The sequence below is a fragment of the Musca vetustissima genome, unplaced genomic scaffold (assembly GCF_032173495.1).
Source record: "Musca vetustissima isolate MV318-11 ecotype Yass unplaced genomic scaffold, APGP_CSIRO_Mvet_v1 utg5482, whole genome shotgun sequence".
NCBI lineage: Eukaryota > Metazoa > Arthropoda > Insecta > Diptera > Muscidae > Musca > Musca vetustissima.
The window spans coordinates 804-24,339 of record NW_026879543.1 but is presented as its reverse complement, the minus strand read 5'-3'; the positions used below and the strand labels follow the sequence as shown (position 1 = coordinate 24,339).

The following is a 23,536-nucleotide window of genomic DNA, read 5'->3' as shown; positions in this document are numbered from 1 at the left end:
TTAAGTTATGTTGTTGTTTTTACACTCGAAACTCAATGGCCAGCAATAACTAGACTTGACCACCACTAACAGTTGTTGTAGTTGTTGTTGTGCACTGCTATGGGAATCTAAGGATGATAATGTGTTTGTCGGTATGTTATTGTTGTTGTTACTTTGTATTTATAGTCAAGAGATTTGTTGTTGTTGTTTTTATGTTCTGAAACAACTGTTGACTATGGCTTCAGAGATGGTCGGGCAAGACGATGTCTTCAAATAAGTATGTTACGTTATGAAATTGCGATGTGTTTGTTATTTTTTGTTATTGTTGTTGTTGCTCTTTTTTTTGCAAAAAAAAACTTAACTAGTTTTATCACTAAGTCACAGATTTATATTTTTATTGGAATTATTTTTTCTGTTGGACTAATAATCGCTAATAAGAACTCAATTCGCCTTTTTTTCTTCAATGAATTCCATTCAAATTTTATTCAAGTAAATTATTATAAAATAACCCCGAATCACACCAACACACACATCGACACGTAAAATAAAACTTTGTTTATTTATTTGTATTGAACTTATTCAAACAAAACGCATTCGAATCGTAATGAAATAACATAAAAAAGCAATAACGACCGTTTTCAATATTCGCTAAGAACGTACCAACGAACTATCGGAGTCTAGGTATAAAAGCACACTAAGCTGTCAGTTTGCAAAAATCTAGCTGAGCCCCCTCCTTTTCGGTAGAAAAAAACGCCATACATAACGAACGACCTACTACTACTTACTCGACGTATTCGAGTGCCAGCGACGTTGTATTGTTGTTATTATTATTGTTTGTGTTGTTGTTATGGTGCGGTGCTGTTAATACTGGAGACCCCACATTGTGGAGGCAAAGAGTCAAACAATAATCAGGCAATCGTACGTCTGGTTTAGCTGAAAGCAAAAGCAACTGCTTGCTAACTTGACACTCGCACGCTCGTTCGCTGGCTCTCGCTCACTAACACTGCAACCAGCAGGTCGTAGTCGTCGTCATTCTGTCCGAGTTGTTAGCAAAAAAAGCAACAACAACATCAATTATAAACAAACGAACTGAAAATAAAGCTTTAATATGGTATGGTCGAATCGTCAATACCGGCCCAATTTCCATATTTTGATGGGTTTGGGCGTGTTTTTAATCAAAATTTTAGAATTCCGTGTTTTTTGGAGGCTGATAAACATAAAAATCTATGGCAAATATACCGTACACCATACTGCGCCAAATCCTGGAACAAACCATCTGGAACAAATACATGGACTGATTCGTAGACTACAAAGACGCATTCGACAGCCCAATCTGCTCAGAGGTGTTTAAAGCCATGCCTGCGTTTGGCATTCCTGCAAAATGAATACCTTTAAGTGACACAATGTCAGCAGTTAAAGTCGGAAAGAATCTCTCGGAGCAATCCAATACCGAACGAGGATTTAGTCAAGGTGACAGTTTGTCGTGTGACCTGTTTAACATCCTGCTGGAAAAGGTTATACGATATGCAAATGTGAATCAGAACTGGCACTCTGTACACCAAACAGCATATGTTACTTGCCTACGCAGATGACATCGACATAATGGGTCGAACAGTCTCACTATGGTAACTGTCAAAGTGGGACCGGGAGTAAATGGGGAAAAGACCAAGCTGATGGTATCAACGCGCAAGACGTCCAGTAGATTTGGACCAACTGTGGAACTTGAAAACTACAGCTTGGAGGTAGCGATTTTATATACCTCGATACGGCCATAAACAAAACTAATAACGTCAGTTTTGAAATCCGGAGGAGAAAAGTGTTAGCTAAATGATGCTACTATGGTCTGCGTAAGCGATTCAAAAGCAAGGCAACCTCTCGCCAGACCAAACTCACACTCCACAAGACGCAGATATTACCCGTGCTGTTGTATGGATCTGAAGCAAACATATGCTCTTGGAGTGTTTGAGAAAAAAATTCTCCCGAAGATCTATGAATATAGTCGTCGAATAAACCATGACCTATATCATCTATTCTCGGACATCGACATAGTCAGGCTAATCGAGCTGCCCCCAAATAATTGTACGTTTTTCTCCATATGGTGTCTGTAACTATACCCTAAAAACCTATGTTGTCAGGGTATTATAGATTTGTACAGCCCCAAGAGTTTGTAACGCCGCGAAATATTGGTCCTAAACCCACCTTTAAGTATACCAATCGTCATATCTCTACCAGCTGCGTAAACACGATACAGGGCAGAGTTATGGACCAACCGTCACGAAATTTTTCATGTAGGATGGGTTTTGGCCAATGAAGACCCCTATTGTTTTCAGTGAAGATCGGTTAATATTTAGGGGATGAAATGGACAAAAATCTTTATTTTTGTCTGATTTTTTGATCGCTCCCGAGGCCGCAATTATGGCCCAAACATCGCGAATTTTTACATTGAGAAAGGGATTGGGTCAAAGAATAAGCTTGCATGTTTTGATAAAGATTGGTCAATATTTAGAGGGTCAAATGGTCCCTGACTTTTGTGTGAAAAATTACAAATTTTTATTCTATGGCGTATATATTTGCCCCTGAAGGCCATAGACACAAGAAGTTGATTGATATGGTTGTATGTACTCATATGTGGGAGTTACACATAAATATTTATAGGTGTTTACGTGCTGAAATATTATTTAGTAACCCATTACCACACTAGATGGCGGAAATATAGCTCTGATCGCTTTGAAATTTTTCATGAGATTCCAGTTGTGGTCAAAGACAACGCCTTTAATTTTTGGTGATGATCAGATAATAATTTTGGGATGAAGTGGACCGATAAATTTATTTTTTGTGTTTTTTCGAGTCGATCACAATACAACCCACGATGAAGGGAATCTGGACACGTAATTAGTAGGGCTGTACTGAATATTAGTAATATTTGTTGACCTAAAGACGGTCAAAAAAATTGCGCGAAATATTGCCCAAGCTCAGAATATAGAACCACATAAACTTATATTTTCGTGAATGTTGTGTAGGGTATCATATGGTTGGTCCCGTCCGACTATACTGCTCCGCTCACTGGTTTGGTATTTCGGATTCCTGGTGAATAAAAAATGTCTTTGATCAACATTTAATATATGACCCCATATATTGGTTTCGCCTCATTTTCGATAGTTTGTAGATTTTAGTATCATGTCCCTATCAAATTGGCTATAATTTTGCAATCAGCATTTTGCCACCGAATCTATTATAATTTTGCATTTCGCATATCAGGCGAATAGAAAACGTATTCTATGAACATTTTCAATATATGACCACATGTTTGTATAGCCCTATTTCCCACCGAAGTGATTATAATTTAGTACTTCGTGTTCTTGGAGGTTTCATCCATGCCTTGATGTAGCCACCATACAAAGGTCATCTCCATTTTCGGTATATTGAAGATTTTAGCTGAGGGCCAATATATATATATATATATATATTGAGACGCGGCAAAAATATCAAAATATTGGTTTCAGACCCCATGTTTTTTTGGAGCAAATCCGTTACAGACAATTTGGAGTCGATTTCCAAAAGTGCTTCCATCTGTCTGGCCGACTGCTATTTCGCGACGGGAGTAACCGATTCCATCCAAACTTTTCACATCGTAATATTTCTTCCAAACTTTGTTCAAGTTCGAAGATGGGGGGAATATCGATCCACTCCTTCTGGTACCGCCTCCATAAAATAGTAAAATAATCGTTGAAATTTCATTTTATAATATCATGCGAGCGGACTATCCGATCTGAACCAAACTTTGCACAGCCTATAATCTTTACCAATCCTAAATCAATTCAGAAGGTGGAACCCATTCTGGTACCTTCCCCACAGATAGTCAAAAATTTTAATATATAAAAATCCAATATAACTTCATCAAACCTAGATCAATTTCAAAATTTTCAATATTTTAAAATCCAATATCAGGCTAAAGGAATGCCCTATTTGAACCAAACTTTGCGCAACCTATTATCTTTACCAAGCCTAGATCAAGTCCGAAGGTGGGACCTCTGCTTCTGGTACTCCTCAAAAAAGAGTCAATATTTTATAAATTTGTAAATTTAATATAATAAAATAACCGATTTGATCAACATTAAATCTTAAACATCTTAGATAAAAACTTATACCTTATATAAAGCGAATGATAAAACCGGTGTGTAATTCCGAAGAACATATGCAGTTCTTGGGGCACGGATTACGACGGTAAACCTTTTTTGCGGAAGTCCGTATTTCCGGTGATATGGGCCGTATTTCCGGAGAAGCTGGATTTATGTTTGTTCTATAAGAATGATTTAATTCAATCCCACCACCCATTCGTACAAACCAAATCATAACACCAACATACCCATCCAAAGTTTAGAAGTGTAACAAAAGCTAATTTTGCAGCATATGGTGAGTGACCTTAACTAAAACTCACAGCAACACTTGTATTCATATTAAAACGAACAAACACATAACTATACAAAAGCATATACACTTATAAATATGTAATGTATGTGAGTACATCGGCATGTTTTGTCGGTGGCCCCCCACTGTCCCCATTATTGTTAAGAATATGAACACAACATTCGGCCGTACTCAGTACTTGTAAGTAGTTATAAACTACGACTGTTACCGCTACCACAGCAACAACAACAATTAAATGCTACCATACAAGTGAGCAAATAGTTGTTGTAAGATGTGCGTGAGTGTATGTGCGAATGACAATACCAGCCCCCCTTTGTGACAAGCCCCATTAATTAAACAAACATACGATTCCACTTCTATCGAACAACAACGACAACAAAAACAAGCAAACCTTGTTTTCATTGAGCTTTTAAACGATCCCTCTCTCACTTATTCTATGTAATGGGGTCATGACGAAGGGGGCTGGTTAACATTGAGAGTGAGATAGAACGAATTGGTCACTGGGGAGACACTGAGATACCATATGGCTTATTCTCACGCGAAATTGTGTTATTGTTGAACAGAAGAAAAGCTTTTTTCTCGTTATTCTAATGTTTATTTGTTTTGTTTTGATTAATTCTGGGCAAGCATGGAACTGGTGCCCCTGTTTTCATGTATCGATAAGCTCGTTCTCTGCGTTCTCTTTTAGTAAGACATTTTATATGGCGGTTTCTCTTTTACTCTCTGAGCATTTATTCTTTACTTTATTTTGCACAACATTAGTTTTGATTCTAGGTGTAGTTTGTGTTATCATTAGAGAATGTAAGTATCTCATGGTGTGACCAGATATGGTAAAAAGTTTGAAAGTGAATTATATATGCGTAAGTGTGACAAATTTTGTAATATATTGAAGTATTTCGGATATTAGCGTTATAAAGTGTTAATATTAGTGTTTTTAACTTTCCTGGCCTAGAATCCAATACAAATAACACGCAACAAAAACTGCTGATCTGATAAAGGTAGTTCTAAAGGAAATTCGCTGAAATATAGAATTTGTTGCCTATCCAAGGACATCATTCCAAAATCTGTACTAAAACAAGCTTATGTTATCTTACTCATTTATTTTAGAATCATTCTTGTCATATTTCCCTTCAGATCCTTTAAAATACTTGAAGTGGATGAAATTCCATGGTTACATGATAATGGCGCCCAACTGAAAATTTCATTAGATGTGTCACAAGGAATCCTTGTTCGAACAGCATATTTAAATCCAGGGGCTATGTCAAAACATTGACATTGTGTCTGAAAGCAGATGTTTATTATCTGAATATACGATGAACCAATTCGGCTAGAAACTTCAAGGGAACGAAAATAGGAATAGGACCGTCAACAAGCCAAAAATTAATATCTAACTAGTGTCAGTCGGTGTTCTCTTAGCCTTTGGCTTATCCTGATTTTTTTTACGGAAGGTAACGAAATCACTGTCTAGTGTCGATGTGGAGCTTTTTTATTACATCATTATTTTGTGCCAATTTGTCGGGAAAATACTAGAGATAGTGGACCTATAAAGCCGATAGTTGCACTAAATTTATGGTTAGTATATATATATATATATGCAGTTTTGCCAAATTTAGACCACACATCATTAGCTTTATATAAGGAATCAGTTTTTATTTATGAGATGGGCATCTTTTTGGGAAGTGCCAGGAGAAGTTTGCCTTTATACCACATTTTCAGATTTAATGTAGGTTTTTGTAAAAATGTTAGGATGAGTAATCAATCAATCAAGAGTAATCTATCGGATACTACCATATGTAGTAATGGGGACCGATGTAGCCCATCTTAGAACCTTCAGATCTGGGCGCTTTTATATCGACATAGAATTTTACGTCGAGGATTGTTATAATATACTTTATAGGGGAAAATAAACTTTATGACCCAATTTCTTGATCTGAAATTTCAACTATTTTCAATCGATTGGCAATAAATACAATTGTTATTATTACAGCATACCAAACGATACGCTGAAATATGAACAACATGCGCATGTAAAAGGGGAGATCAGTGGAAACCGATTTACCTGAAGTAGTGCACCATATTGAATATGCTTTCAACAATGTCAGCACTAATACGTTTTTACAATCCTTAGATACCTTCCCAGTTGACCGGGCAATCATAGACTGGGTCAACTATATGCTAAGTAATATATGGATTAGCTGTAGCATACAGGACATAACAATCAGAGACAATGTAGGTAAGGGAACACCACAGTGAGAGATTTTGTCACCGCTCCTGGGGGTTGCCACAATAAAAGAACTCTTAAAGAACTTCAACGATGAAGGATTTGAACCAGTCTGCTGTCCAGGTGACGTTATAATATTATTATTACAGATAACCGCATACCTAAAACGAGAGTAGTCACACTTTGCGAAACTATAATACCGGATAGAGAACAATGTAATAGCGGAACACTAGTTCAGATGGCTACTTGTAACTGTTGCTACACAGATGGGACAGGGAGGAAAGACTGGACTGAGACTTTTTATTGAAGTACCAAAATTTCTCTTCGCCCTACAGATCACAGCACGATCCTACATGCGGAGGTGTCTTAACTGGTTAAGTTCAAAACTAATACAAAATACAACAAATATAATTACGGATAGCAAACAAGCTATAAATGCAATATCCTCCAAAACAGTTAAATCCAAAACTGTACTGAAATGTTTAAACACCATTAACAATTTCTCACAACAAGGACCTGTACGAATCGTATGGGTACCGAGTCACACAGGCGTAACAGGCCACGAGATAGCCAACCAACTAGTGTACATTTTCTGTGCCACTGCCGAGCATTTACATGCTTTCGAAAACAATTCTTAGGATACGACACTATTCACGGACTAATCAATATGAGGGGGTGTGAACGGAGAAGACTGAAGGAATTCTCAAAAAAAACACAGAATTCCTAGAATCGTAAGGGGATCAAACCCAAGATGTTCAGTCAAAATTTTCCATAATTATACCTTTCTTTTCCTTTATAGAGCGCACAACATGCCTCAACTGGCTTAAGGGGACCCCCCCCCCCATTCTCGGGGTCAAAATTTTTGTTGATATAATTCGAATCTAATTAAAGAATGTCCCTACAAAATTTCAAGTGAAAATCTCAAGAACTCTTGAAGATATAGCCGATTTATTGTGTCAGCATCAAGTGACGGCTGAAGGGCTTCTCAAACTTTAAACGAGTTTTTCTCTAAACATTTTTTTGCGAATGGCGGGCACGATAACTCAAAAACTAATAATCCAATCGGTTCCAAATTTTGCAACGTTTCTCTAGGAGTGTATAGCTATCGTATGAACTAGGATAAAGCCAATCGGTGAAGATCTTCCTTATTTTTTATCTTGGTTTTTGGTAAAAAATCGGCGATTTTCCAAAAATATTTTTTCAAAGGTCCACCATTTTGTTAATTTTAGAGCGAAGTCAATAATCCTAGTTCATACGAGAGCCAGACATGTACTCTTTCTAACACCGTTGGAATTTTCGGATTCCGATGTTCCAGTGAGGAGTTATCATGCCCGCCATCAAAAATAAGGACTTTTCTTTAATTACAAAAAACAACAACAAAACAATAACAAAAAATTTTTGTAAATTATATTTCTTCTCTTTTACATCTTCAATTATATATGTGCAAAGTTACAAACAAGCAAGCATTGGTATTGGTTTACCAGCCCTTTGAAAATATTGAAAAATTAAAATCGAGAATGGGGGGGTTCCCTTAAGTTTATGTCCTTCTTTTGTTGGACAATTCTTAAAGGAGATTTTTCCTAAAATATGTGTGGGTGGAACATGTGTGTAAAACCCTAAAAATACTACAAATTAGAGGGCAAAGTACACGATTTTATTTCGTGGGGTGGTAGTGCTGGTTCAATAGGAAAATTTTCATTGCAGAAACAAATTTTTTGTGTACATACGTCCTGTCTAAAATCTCCAAAATACCGAATATTTGGGAGTACCGTTATAGTGGGGCTACCCTATATATACTTTATAGGATCGGATATGATTATTTCGATGAATTACAAACGGAAAAAACATAAATAAAGAAAAATATTTTTGAGAAAATATCCTATTTGCAACCCCAAAACAAGCTGGAAAATTGGGTAGATATTCACCGATTGAATTTATCATAGTAAATACCATAGTTATGTAGTTCCAGGATAACATGTTAAATCATTATCATTCTTGAATTAGAATCAAATAAAAAACAAAAAATCAATTTTTTAAAACCCACAATGGGGGATCCCCTTAACATATGCCACAATTTGCCCAACGGACTAAATATTTGCCAATAAATGCAATAGAGATTCAGCCCCTTTAAATTTACTTAGCTTCAATATCATATTATTTCATACAATCTTGGGGTATTGAACAAAAATGTTTGGTAGTGATCGTCACCGCAACCACCTGTTTTCTTAATGTCAGACCTTCCGCACTGTCAGAGTTTTATTATGCAATTAAATGAAGTACTTTAAAAATATTCCGTTAAAATTAGTACAAACACAATATATTATTGATTTGCTAGACAATGCATTGAAATCAAAACAAATGTACAATTACACTTACATACATACTCGTACACACACTCAGTAATAGTCCATTAGTATTTAATTACGCATAGAAACCAAAGCGTCAACATCATCGAATCACACACAAATAAACAGACATACAAACAATAAATATATTTATTAACACAAGTAAATAAACAAATAAATAGTACGCGCTAGATGTCGCGCTACTTACAAAAACAAGAAAATCATAAAATTGTTTATTTCGTTTCTTTTTGTTTTTTTTTCATTGATAAGAAAGTGCATCAATTTTCAGTGCAATAAATGAAACAGAACTGATGATAGGCGTTTACCATTCAGCTTTGTATGATTTTTATTAGTATTTTACTGTGATGATGACGATGTTGGTCGTGTTTATTTTGTTGTTTACAATTGCAGTAGGGCATTCACATATACCCTCTATATTATTATTGGGGTACAAATAAATATGTTGTCCTGCAATTCATGGACGAAGGTATGAGGACATCATTTTATCTTATATTCCCATATATTTTAATCCGCGAGCTTTCATGGGAAATTCTAGCATTTATATCGGAATAAGAAACTCAAAAAAAGCCGGATATTTCTTACTTATATGCGTTTTTTTCTTATATGGAATTATCGGATATAAGAATGTAGAAGCTCGGTGTTTTTGATAATCATTTCTTATATGAGATGTGCTTATATCCGATATCTACTATATGGATATGGACTCTGCGGTCAATAACCAAAAATTATGCGTAGATCAATAACCGTAGGACATTTATGTACATCCAAATATAGCGCTTTTATTCATTAAAAAATGGGACTATCATGCGGACATTCAAAAGCTATAACGAAATTAATATAATAATTGTTTTAGATATATAATCATTCAAACATTAATGTTAATACATATTCTTTTAAAGTGTAAATAAATTGGAGTTCCTACATCAAGATCAAGGCTAATTTAAAACAAAACAAGTGAAAAAAGCGGGCTGGGCCGAACTTTGGATACCCTCCACCATAAGAATACTGACAGTTACGAGAAATGAAAATATGGGGAACATACCAAAAAGTGGACCAACAGCGACAATTTTACCTTTTACCTTTTTGTTACAGGCAAAAGGAAACGAGATAGATACATGTTTACTTTTGAGAATATGCATAGAATCACTTTCTAAGTCGATTTATGCATGTCCGTCCGTCTGTCTGTTAAATTGTAAACAAAGTATAGGTCTCATTTATGATCCGAATTGGATAAAATTTGGCACAGCTCTTTTTTTTGGCCTTAGGACGAACCCAATAGAAAATGGGGAAACTCGGTTTAGATTTAGATATAGCTCCCATATATAGTTTCGTCCGATTTTAGGTAAATAGTCCACCAAAGACCCAAAGTTAAACCGATTGGGACAACATTTTGCACAACGTACTCATGTTACTATAACATAACGTGTGTAAAGTTTTGTTGAAATCAGTTCAGATTAGGATATAGCTCCCATATATAGCTTCGTCCGATTTTATGCAAATGATGCACCAAGGACCCAAAATATGACATGCAATTTTGCACAACGTACAAAACTGAGCATAGAATGACGTATTTGCGTTTTGTAGAAGTACAGACATAGCTCAACCGATGTCCGACTTGTTTTTGCTTGCATTTGATTGATCTAAGTCGGTTCACATTTAGATAAAGATAAAATGTTTAGTTAATTCAGAAATTTTAGTTCATCCAATTTCATGTTAATGGTCGTTCAAAAATGCGATGTCTGTTAAGGTGCATCTATTTAATATACCCCTAGTGATGAAGGGTATTATATAGTCGACCCCGTCCGACTTACTTTTTTAGTTTTGTATCTCAGTAACTTCCTTCACGCTAAATATTTAATCGGTATGTGGTTCTAGAACCTGACCTTCTAGATTTTTATATCGATATATTTCAAAGGAAGATTGATTACAACATATGGATAATTGATATAAATTGACAATTTCGAGTACATGATGGAGGTACGGGTATATGGAGGCAACCCCAAAACCCGGAACAAATCAGTTAACTATTGTAATATAAAAAGGGGGTTATATGGGGACTACCCCTAAAAAGTTGCGAATATTAATAATATTTGGTGGGGAGATTTTTTACCATATAAGACTACAAAATACCAAATTACAGCGAATACGGTCGAAAACCGCGCTCAAGAACCCCAAAATATGGAAAATTGGAGGGGCCCTATTATGGGGGCTACCCGAAAAATGGACCCGTATTTATAATTTTTAGTGGAGAGCGTTGCTACCTAATAAGAACTCAGAATACTAAATCAAAGAAAGAGAGTTCTTTCATATGTCGAATATATTCGACAAAAACACTGAAAGGGTTAACTGAAAGAGCGTGTCTATATTAAATTTGTCATATCATTTGCAGCATATCAACATATTAGTTGAGGTCCCCATAAAGTACATGTATATAAAAAGTATATCAGAATAAAATTGTAGGCCGATTTATCCATGTATTGCGTTGGAATTTTGTACATACATTGCTAGGATATTTGATATTATTTTAAAGACTTTAGCCACATATAATGGTCCTGCCTCATTTTATGTATTTTCATGGTCCAAAACGCATTTTCGTTTTCCTGTAGATTGTCCCACTGTTCACATTCACAATTATTATTGTTAATAAATAGTGCACGCACACTAAAGGTTAACAAACCGCACAATTTACATCGATCTAATTGTGCACGCAAACTCCCCTTTTAATATCCTTTGCAAAAAAGGTACCAAATCGTAGATGTTTACGTATACATACACATTTCACTGGTTTCATAATTTCTGTGGCAATTTTCAATATAATCCTTATGAGGATTTATGTGGCATATGTACAATGGATGTTACAATTTAAACCCACTGAGTTAACAAAATCCGATAAGGGAGACTGGGCACATTCGGCACTTTTTTAATTATAAAAACTAGCACCAAAAACATATAATTAATTAGTATTTTTAAAAAATTGTACAGTTTTGTAAAAAAGTCAAATTCGCCGAATGTGCCCCTACCCGGGGTAGTTTCGGCATTTGATGGGGGCACATTCAGCACCATAGTCATAGTCTGGTACAGTCGACTCCGCTTTACTGAAACGGAAAAATCTGGATATTTGTTTCAGTTATCCGATGTTTTCACTTAAGCGGAGTTCGGTTAAATGAAAATAATTTCAGTTATCCGAACTTCTCATAAGCGAACAATTTTTCAGTTTAAAGAATTTCAAAAATTCATATTTTATATCGAATACGTAGGTTTCGAATTTTATGAAAAATAGACGATCGATATTAAAACTGGTTGATATGTTCACAGATAAAGGGATTTTTGTTATGAACTGTATTTTTATTTGACACACATATTCCATACGTCGGAAAAATCAAAAATTGCAGAAAAATATCTGTTATGGTGCGCTTTGTGTATTTCTCAATTATCTTTCATTCTCATGATTTCCAGAAATACGGAGTAAATTGAAAGGAAATAGCAATATTTAACTCTAAAAGCTATTTCAGTTATCCGATATTTTCAGTAATGCGGAGTAAATTGTGGGAGATTAACCTAAAATGTAATGGCATAGGAAATCAATTTCACTTATCCGATATTTTTCAGTTAAGCGACTTACAGTAAAACGGAGTCGATTGTAATTAACACCGCTATGGGGCTAGTTGAAATTAACCCAAGCTGTGCTAGCGTGACCATATGATCACACTCATAATACAATCAATAAATCGTCTAAAATATCTGTACCCGAGCAGTGCTAGTGTGAACATATGGTCATAGCCCAACAATTGATCCAGTCGATTATCCTGATAAGAAAAAAAGATACAAATCAAATTTTTGGATTCAGTGACCCACAATCTAGAGACGCTGAAAGTTTCGTTCCACAATTCGAAAAAAATAATTACAGCACTATTCGGGTTAATATCCTCTAAAGGTTCCATTTTGTTTTAATATGCGACTCAAAATTTGAATTTTAAGGCTATATTTTCTAACGGCGGACGTTGACATCTCAAGGTGACACACACCATCAATACAAAAACGTTTGGTCTTATATATTTAATTTCGAATTATACTAAAGGATTATTTTTAAAGACAAACTCAAAAACATTTTAAGGAAATAATATTACCCAATAACTATATTGGATGAATGTGCCCCACCTCAAAATACCGAATTACCCCGACAGTACTTTTTATGGTTTTTTCCTTTTTTTTCCATCTTCTAAAAATTTTATATTTTTTATAATGATATAAAGATTTGTTACCAAATAGGAATCCAAATTAGGTAGAAAACAGAGTTCAAAACCTCAAAATAACGAAAAATGGGACCAATATTGATATTTTTGTTAGGTAAATTTGGTACCCAATTCAATCAAAAACTTGTCCAAAATCCACAAAATCCATCTATTTGGGGGGGTACCCAAAACGTGGACGTATATTGATAATTTTTAGTGGGGAGATTTCATACCAAATGGGAATCTTAAATACCAAATTACAACCACCCCGGTTGGAAAATATGACCATAATACCGAAAATCAGAGTACCATTATACGGAGACGAGCCGAAAAAGTAGATAAATATTTATAGTTTTAATATTGATATTAGATACCCACTGAGAACACAAAATACAAAATTACAGCTAATTCGGTAAAAGAACGTGTACTGTTACATGAGGGCTACCCCAAAACATGTACCGAACTTGACCTGCCGGTAGACAAAAGACAACCCTGTGAAAAATTTCAGGAGGTAACGTGATTATAACAGAGCGACGGATCATCTTAAAATTTTACCCTTAACTAGAATATATATACTTTATAGGGTCTGAAATGAATATTTCGATGAGTTACAATCGGAAAGACAATAATAGTCGTAATATACCCTCCATACTATTGGGGAGGGTATAAAAATTCTCAATTTTTCATTAGCTGCCATATTTCTGGTCAACAATTATTTTGAATTGCAAATTGTGGCGCACAATTAGGGTTGTATTTGAAATTATCTCGATTTAGCACATCGAGTGGATTTATTTTTTTATGGCAAATTCAGCTTTATTTAGCTATTAAAACGAGATTGTGCACTTTACACGATAAAAGCTATAAATTAAAGGCGCTTCTACCCAAAATAATTAATTTAAAAACAGTACTAACTACAATTTGTACGAAATTTATTCATTTACGTGGATAAAAGTTTATCTGAGCATAGATCGAGTAGATGTTGAATATTTAGAGTATCGAGTATAATTTGCTTACTGTTTAATATTTTTTGTCAATTAATTTTTGACATTACAATAATCTACAAAATATTTACTTTATAGGGTGTGTTACTAATGCCGGCATGTACCAATTGTCGGCATCTGTTGTATATAACTTCAAATAACTAAAAACTCATATAACCAAATATGAAAAATACCATGAAGAATCTTCAATAATATTGCAACCTATCTCTGTGAAATTTTTCATCGAGCTAAGTAATTTTTGTCAGCCAACATTTTGTATTTTAACTATGATGTATTTTGAAAAATGCACTCGGGTGGTGAAACCGTGCCGACTATTGGTACACTTACCCTAAACGTCAAATCTTGTCAAATACGATAAAAACATTTATTCGTGTTAGCCAGATCCGGATCCCTGATCCCTGAAAAATTTCTGAGCACAAAACATATATTGTCAGATTATCAGTTAACTGGATTTTCCAATCTCCACACCAGGAGCTAAATTTTGTTGCAGTGTTAGTGTTATATTGAGATTTCGATTTTCTTCACTAAATTAACGTAAAAATACTTAGTAAAATTAATTAATTAACACAGGTAGCTAACTAGTTACTTTGTCATAAAAAACTAATTTTTATTATACATCTCAAAAATTTCGAAGAACACTTCTAAAAAATGTGCAGCACCCTAATACACACGTGCGGATGGAAACAATGTCTAACAAAAATTTAAATAAGTATAAGTACCTGCCTGAACTGTTTACATTCATTTGTTATCATCATCACCAACATCATTATTATGTTCCGAAAGATAACACCCTTGCCGCACTCTCTTACCTAAATGACTGGAAAAACAGTTAATCTGAGTTGTGTTTCTCCTTCCTATTGGAGCTCAGATTTCAACAGATCTCTTGCTGTCTGTCACATAGAGAAAACATACACAAAACATGCTCTTCTTGTTCTATACTGGAACCCGTCATTCTCATTGAATATAAAGGGAAAAAGTCATAAAAATAAGAGGATCGAAAATAAGAATAAATCACCACAAGAATAGAACAACTCTTCGTCGGTCATGTGCTGTTGTTATTGTTGTTGTTGCTGTGCCAAAGTGCACCCGCCACTCGAAAAGATTAATTACAGCCACGATGATGATGATGTACTCCCGCACGCACGTAGCCGCGTAGACCCTCACACACATGTGCACACAGTGTGCCTGCACCTACCACCAAACAAGTAAACATTTTCTCATTTCTTCCACTTCATTCTTACGAGTTTCATCTGATAATTGTCATTTTTTATTTTAGTTGAATAACCAACATCGTCCGCAACGGATCACTCTCACCGTCATCGGTCGTCTTAGAAATCTTCCAGCCTCCTCGTTTTCTAGCTGCTAAAGGGCAGATCAACGACTTTTCTTTAACTCCCTCGTGGATTGGACTCGAAGAAAACATCACACCAGCAGTGATAAGCAAAAACAGTAATCATCATATTAATTAAAACAACAAAAACAAATAAATAAAAAAAATCCTCATAGAGTTCTGGTTCTGCTGCAGCTTTTGTTGTTATTGTGATAAGACCGTGTATGTTTGTCGCTATTAGTATTCCATATTTCCATATTTTATTTGGATGTGTAAACAATTTTTATTGTCAGTTCAGAAAGGCATGCTGTTCTAGCATCAGCCGCATCATCAACATCATCACTAGAATCGTGGCCGTAATTATTTTAATAAAAAATTGTGTGTAAAAGAGCTACTTTTTGTACAATTAAAACAAAAATCATTGTGACAGACGAAATCTAACAAAAAAGAATAACTGATGTTCTACTAACATTTGATAAAACTTGAAAAGTAAACAAAAACTTTATTGTTGTTGTTCAACTTCTAAACACATCCCACCATAAAATTATGTCGGATACCTATGGAATTAATTGTATAGAGGAAAATAGGTAAGTGTGAAAGTGATACAATTAATTGATTGATGACAAGTGGTTATTCAATTACGTGAAGTTGTAATAAGGAAGATATTTGCAAGGTGTAAATATAAAACAAGTATTTGAATAGTGTGTAAATACCGCAAGTGTCTTATAGAAAGTTTACATTTCGAATTCTTTATAAATTGTAATAATTGTAAATTCAGAATCTATAATTGAAACAACCACAATGTGTGGAGTTACTAAAAAAATTAATTTTAGCTAGTGCCGAATAATATCTATCCCCAGTACATATATGTGACCTTTTCTGTATACAAAATCAGTTAAAATTATTTAATATTATAAATGGAACCCCTAAGAAAGATTACTAGTCGATTCTATTAGGTTCAAATATTTGACCTGTCATTTCTAGTAAATGGACATATTTTTATAGTCGACATGTCGATATAGGGCAAAAATAGTCGGTAGTATTATTTTATATTTAAACTCAAATAAGTAGAAATTTTATCATTGAATATGCAAAATAACTTGAAAATCTTCAAGAATACTGTCATCTTTGTTTAAAAATTCAATAAGCTACGCTAATTTATTAAACAAAAAAAGTAGCCTGTTGTCAATATGTTTCAGAGATCCCATATTAATTGGAGAAGTGAAATAAATATCACATATAATGGTTTCCGGGTGGATCAAAAATGGCAGCCATTTTTTTAATTGTATTCATTAAATTGTTTTTGAAATTTAAAATCTAGCCGATTGGCCATGGTATAATAATAGAAGGTAACAGCAAGTGTTGTTGTACAAAAAACGATACAACAACCACATGGAAATTTGTTGTTGTAAGTTCTACTAGTGTCAACTCATTTGACAGAAAAATGTAAACAAACAAACAAATTATCATCAAATTATTTTTATTTTGAAAATGAAATATTTTCGAATCCTCAAAATAAAAATTGAAAAACATGAATGTTAATATATCAAATTTATATTTCTATCGCTTCCACATCTTTCCTATAATTGAGCCATTGCCATATATATGTGTAACACATATGAAAATGCTGGGAATAGCGAGTTATTCCTCGAAGAAAGATTCGCTTCCTCAAACTTTCGCAGCAGGCAGATTAAGTAAATTGAATACGAGAGCACATTTAATAAATAACAATTTCAAATTGTATGCTTTCCCAATTTTCCTGTTGGGTGATTTTAAAAAACATAATTTGTCAAATTCATATTGACACTAGTATTACGTTGGAATCAAATCAGCTGGGATTTGCTGTTACCTTTTATAATTGTACCATGACGATTGGCTTGAATTTATATGGGGCCTACCCCGAAACTTAAGTCAATATTAGCTGTGTTCCCAAACCTGCAATATAGTACTATATTGTACTAGTTTTGCAATTTTTGCTAGAAAAGCGTTTCCTTACACCGAAAAGTAGGAAAAATTGAAGTTAAATTTAAGAGAGTTAAAACCAAAATGGCGTTCTCTTCTCCTATTTTCTGCAAGACCAATTTGGCCTAGCACGAAATAGTAAATGTAGTAAATTATGAATTTGACATTTGATTGCCAGAGATATACTGTCCGAAATAAAGTTAGCTAGAAAGTTAGCGCTTCAACAAAAGGGACACACGCACACACATTTGCTTGAAAAAAAAAAAAACAAATAAGAAATTTAAAAATTGGTCCAAAGTCAAGTTTAGGGGCTCCACTTGGATCGCTTTGACATTTTTACAGTAAGTAGTCCTCTGTGAACTGATTACAGTGATATATATTTTATGGGGAGAAATGCATACTTTCCGAGATATGGGCCTTAAAAGTTCGGAGAGTATGTTGTTTTAATCAGCCGTATCATTTTATCATTTTAAAGGTTATGGTTTGTGCTATATAACTAGATGAAGAATATATTGCGTAGCCATGTATGCGCCTGTCCATGTGGCTACTTACGGTAATCATATCAAAATTATCCGACTGGGGCCCCTAAACTTGACTTGTTCCATATCTTGTTGTTCTAGTTCGCTAAAACATTGTAATCATTATGGGAGCTTCCAGCCATATACGACTTTCCGGGCTTGGAGTCGTCGGAAACTCCACTTCCATATATTCCATAATGTTTTCCTCTAAATTATATAAATTAAAAAATATACAATAAATATTAATATTATCAAAATCATGCAATAGACGCCGTTTAACTTTTTGTTATTGTTTTTTTTTGTGCATTAGGTTCCTGTAGTCTTTTTTTGTCCTTAACAAATGAAATTTTTGATTTTGACGTTTCTTCATGTTTTAACTATTTTTCGTTCCTTTACTTTTTGCGCAAATCTTGTATGTGAGAGTAATTTTTGATAGTTCGCTCTTTTACTATATTTACTATCAAAAAGTACGGGAACGAACCTATTGATAGATTTAGGTACGAATGAGAATTCAAAATACTAAATTAGAGGCAATTTGGTTGAAAATTAGTTGTACCGTTATATGGGTCTCCCCAAATAGTGGACTAAAATTGATCATTTTTGGTAAAAATATGCGAATTCAAAATACATACCAAGTTACAGACAATTTGGTTGAAAATGAGACTATTATGTTCCAATGTTATCATCACGCTATGTTAATAAAAGTCAATTTTAGTTTTTATACCCTTTACAATAGTATGGACCCTATAATGTATTAATATTATAAATATTCTTGACCACGTTAGATTGATCGCCAAAATTTTGTATAGAGTTGTATTTTGTCTCCAGGCAGGTCAACTTCGAAGATGGGAATAGTTCCCATATAAGGGTACCCCCAAATTTTCAGTATTTTGGGGTTCTTGAGCACATTTTTCAACAGGGTTGAAAAATGTGGGTTCTTATTGGGTACCAATTTTCGGTATTTTGATGATCTTGAGCTCGTTTTTTAGGGCTAGCACCTCATGCAATCAATATTGGTCCTGCTTTAGGTATTGCCTCCAGGGACATACGCATTAAACAAATTTTTTAATGAAAATATTTATATTGAAGCAGCAGCTTTCTCCTCACCCCCCGAAGTAAAATCTTGTGTACGTTGGTGGTAGCCTCATATAACTTTTCCCTCTATGTGGCTGTATTTAGAGGATTTTATACACATGTTCCATCCTACCATGCGTCGTCAATATCGGTCCACATTTTTGGGTTTTCCGATTTTAGAAGAAATAAATTATATGTATACAAAAAATATGAAATTTCGATTTTGACCTTATGTTAATTCTAAACCGAAATGTAATGCTCAAAGTACACAGATTTGAAATGTTTAACTTTTTTCCTCTCTATCTGAAATAGACTTTTTGCCAAGAAAATTGATTTTTGGCCCATTGTGTCGTTTTAAAAAGTGTTGTCATATTAAAATTTTTATTTTTCATTCAAATTTTGTTAACAATTTTTTCGCTACCTTTAGTAACAAAAAATTGAAGATTTTTCTTCAATTGGAATTTTTTAATAATTTTAAAAGTTTCAAAACCCTATTAATATGTACCAAATAAAAAAGAGTCAAGAGTCAACATATTTATGGGTTTTAGAGGCAAGGATCTTCAAAATATTAATACATATAAATGATTTAGCATTTTTGGAAAATCGTAGCGTACCGGCTGCGATAAACTAAAAATCGTAGTGTACCGGCAGTAGTACAATAAAATTGTTAGTGTACCGACTGCGGCACATTAAAAATCGTTGTGTTCCACTGGTTGGAACCAGGGATGGTCCGTGTGACAAATTTTTAGGTTTTCGACTGTCAAAGAGGTGTAAACGTCGAAAACGTCATATACCTGTATAAAATGTAATAAATGTAGTAAACGTCATTTATTTCAATATTATCAGCATATACATGTATTTTCAAGAATGTATATTGTTTTTACATATATCTGACTATTCCTTAGTAGAACTGATAAACATTTCTAAATTTTTTTGAGAAGAAAATTTTGAAATTTTATATTAATTTGAGTAAAGCATGCGTAATTTCCAAATTGATTAATGGAAATAGTTATTTTGTCAAAAACCTAATGGATTTGGGTAGGTTTCCGACGTTTCTGACGTATGTATTATACGTCGGAAATGTACGTCATTTACGTCACTGTTTCTGACAGGCCATCTCTGGTTGGAACACTAAAAATCTTGTTGTTCCACTGGTCGGATCACTAAAAATCTTAGTGTTCCATTTGCCGGAACACTAAAAATCGTAGTATTCCACTGGCAGGAACAATACAAATCGTAGCGTTCCACTTGCATGAACTGTACTTGTAGTGTACCATACACGTATGTTTTGTTTTTGAGGAAAAAATAGAGCACATAATAAAAAAATAAAACGCTGAATTGAATATAACATTATTTGCAATTACAAAAGTGAATAAGTTCATTTGAAATAGGTATTTTGGCCAGTTTTTGTGACAAAATTATACAGCTTTGGAGAAAATTGTCATTAATTTACACAACGAACATGATTTTCCCATAATATTGGAAGATCTCCATAGTATGAAATTTTTTTTTCTTAAAGGGTAAAATGCAGGAATTACAAATAAAAAAATATACCTGGAAAATTTGCTAATTGTTACACAATCAATATAATTATTTCCTGTTTATTCATGAAAAGAAGTGTTCAAATTACGTGGATATTCGAAAGAATGGTTTTATAATTTTGGGATAAATATTACAAAACCACATACAGGTACCACATAAACAAATGATTTCATATATCCATTATTTGGTAGTCTTATGCAATACAGTTTTCCGATCAACACAATCGATTATCAGCCAAAACGCTATCTAATGTTATTTTCAGTTACGAGTTGGCATCAGATTGAATTTTCACTAGACGATCTTTTTAGTTATAAAATCTTTATTATGTTAAACTGTTGATGCTAACATAATATTACCAATTTTTAATAAAATTTAAACAAATACAAATATAAAAAAGTGTGTATCTTTTACAAGTAGGCAATGTCGAATAAAATAATTCATTTTCAGATCCCAAACCATTTTTGTTAGTCTTGATTTAGATTAGGCGAGTTAACTTGCGGCAATTCTTGTCGTTCTCTTTTGAACTTGCTTCATGCGTCTATACAAGGCAATTCGGTTTCCAAAATATGTTTCTATTTGTTGTTTTTCCACATTTAAATATATATAAAACGTCAACAAATACGAAATACACAAAACGAATTGCCAGAAAATTGTCGGAACGAGCAATTTTTTTTCATTTATATTCCCCTTGCCCCTCTCTCCAACAAACAAAGACTTACCGCAAGTAAACTCGCCTAATCTAAATCATGACTTAGAAAAGTAAAGTAAAAAATAGAAAAAAATTAATAACAATTTTATTTAAATTTATGTAATAATTTGTATACCTATTATTTTTATTAAATCTTTATTGAAAAACAAAACAGCAATAAAATTTCTTCATACAAAAAATAAAAGATAATAAATACATATTTTTGTGTTCCGACAAGTGCTCCGGTACACTACCGCTAAATTTTTTTTAGTGTTTGTGTTCCTGGTACGGTACACTACGATAGTGTACCTTTTTTTGCGAAAACTTTATATCAGATTTACATTTTTTCAAATGTTGGCCTTTTGTCGGAGAGTTACTAAAAGGATTGGACCGAAAAGCCCCATCTTAAAACATTATAGAGTCTTATATAAAATATAAGATTGTGCAAAGCTTGTAAAATTAATTTTAAGTTTGACAATTTTGTGTCAGAGGTACAAGAAGAAGTGGCCCGATATTTCCCATTTTTAAAATATACCTTACTTTCTTACTTTGGACGGACTTTTGTAATTCGACTCCAAATTAGGCCCAAAGAAACAATGGTTCCCAAATCAATATTTCGATTAGGCATAAGGCTGAAGATTTAATAAAGCTCAAATAAAAATATTACGACGTTCAAACGATGGATCGCATGCCCTTTCAATACATACAAGTTTCCCACATATGGAATATTTGGTGGAAAGGTTCAGAGGGAATGGCAGTGCTATGAGAAAATTGGTATATAAATAAACTTCAAATTGCCTGAGATTGATTTGGTCCAAAGAAACTTGAGGTCTAATCGACACATTTTTGTCGTATCAACAAATATATGTACCATATAGCCATGAATTTTTCATCATAATACCGATTCCAAAAGTGGAATAGGTATTAACCTTTGACAGAACAGAATTCCATTTTTATAATTCTATTATTGTATTTTTATTTAGAATAATTTTAGAATCAAGTAAAAAGTATCCGTTGTATATGAAGTTTTTTTAATAATTAATAAACATCTCTTTTTTTCTCCTCAATTCCAGTAACTTATATGAATTATTAAAAAACTGTGTCAATTTTCAATCATACGAAAGTCTGCCAAGCGAAGATTACAACGACGTCGTATGCGAACTACCCGAATACCCCAGCACTATTTACTTGGATAATTCCCAGAAAATGATATCGAGCAATAATGTTTATTCCGTTAGCGGTAACATTTCCAATGGCAGTTATAGCAGTGAAGATTCCCTGGGCGACAGCAATATCCTTGAAGAAAATGGACGAATATCATTGGCCTATGAAAATCTACGCACCATTCCCCGACGTATTGCTGAGAAATTTGCAATGCAAACAAAATTTTTAGATTTAAGCTATAATAATTTTCAGAATTTATCATTTTTGACATTTTTCGAAGATTTACATACGTTGATATTGGATCGCAATACTAATTTGGAAGTGAATTCACTGTCGATTATGGGAAATCCAGGCACAAAGGAGCCTTTCAATTATTGCTCCCTGAATGTCTACACTATGGATCCCCTGATATTACCCGCCGGTATGATAACCGATTATCGGGAATACATACTACAAATGTTGCCAAATCTGGAATATCTTGATGGTATACCAAGAGCAAGTCTGACATCAGCAACAAATCACAGCATTACAAATGGTGGCCATGTGAATTCATCATCCTCGCCAGCAAGTTCAAGAGGCAATGGTTCATCGTCCCACAGTCGAGATAATCGTAAAATTTCACCTTCATTGAGTTTCAAGGATCTCTTCAGAATAAATCGTCGCAAGAAATCATACCCAAGTTCTTCAACCAACTGAACTTGAAGTTCAGAGGAAATTTTTTCTCATAGATTAATAAAACCATAGACACACATCCATATAAATGAAGAACTGCGCTGCTGCTGCTGGTTATCATGTTGTGCATGATGGCCTGCAGCGAAGTATACGAGAATCTAGTTTGGTACCTAGTAACTACACTGCAAGTTACACAAGAAAAGTTGATTTATGTCGTCTTCATCGTATGTTTTTTTAATTTTATTTCTATTCTGTTTTTTTTTTTAACACTTCACCCATCCTTATCATTAGTAATTTTTCCATTATGCCTGCTAGCCATTTTAATATGATTATTTTTATTATTTTTTAAATAAACTGTC

General features: G+C 33.9%; 1 protein-coding gene across 1 annotated transcript in view; it reads left to right on the top strand.

Moving 5' to 3' along the window:
* LOC133324459 (uncharacterized) overlaps window positions 1-23,201 on the top strand; it is a 40,392-nt gene extending 17,191 nt beyond the window's left edge. Inside the window, exons 2-3 of the mRNA XM_061533294.1 lie at window positions 22,415-22,695; window positions 22,786-23,201. Coding sequence (XP_061389278.1) covers window positions 22,415-22,695; window positions 22,786-23,201 — 697 coding nt within the window. The remainder of the gene's footprint in view (window positions 1-22,414; window positions 22,696-22,785) is intronic.
* Window positions 23,202-23,536: the final 335 nt, after the last annotated feature.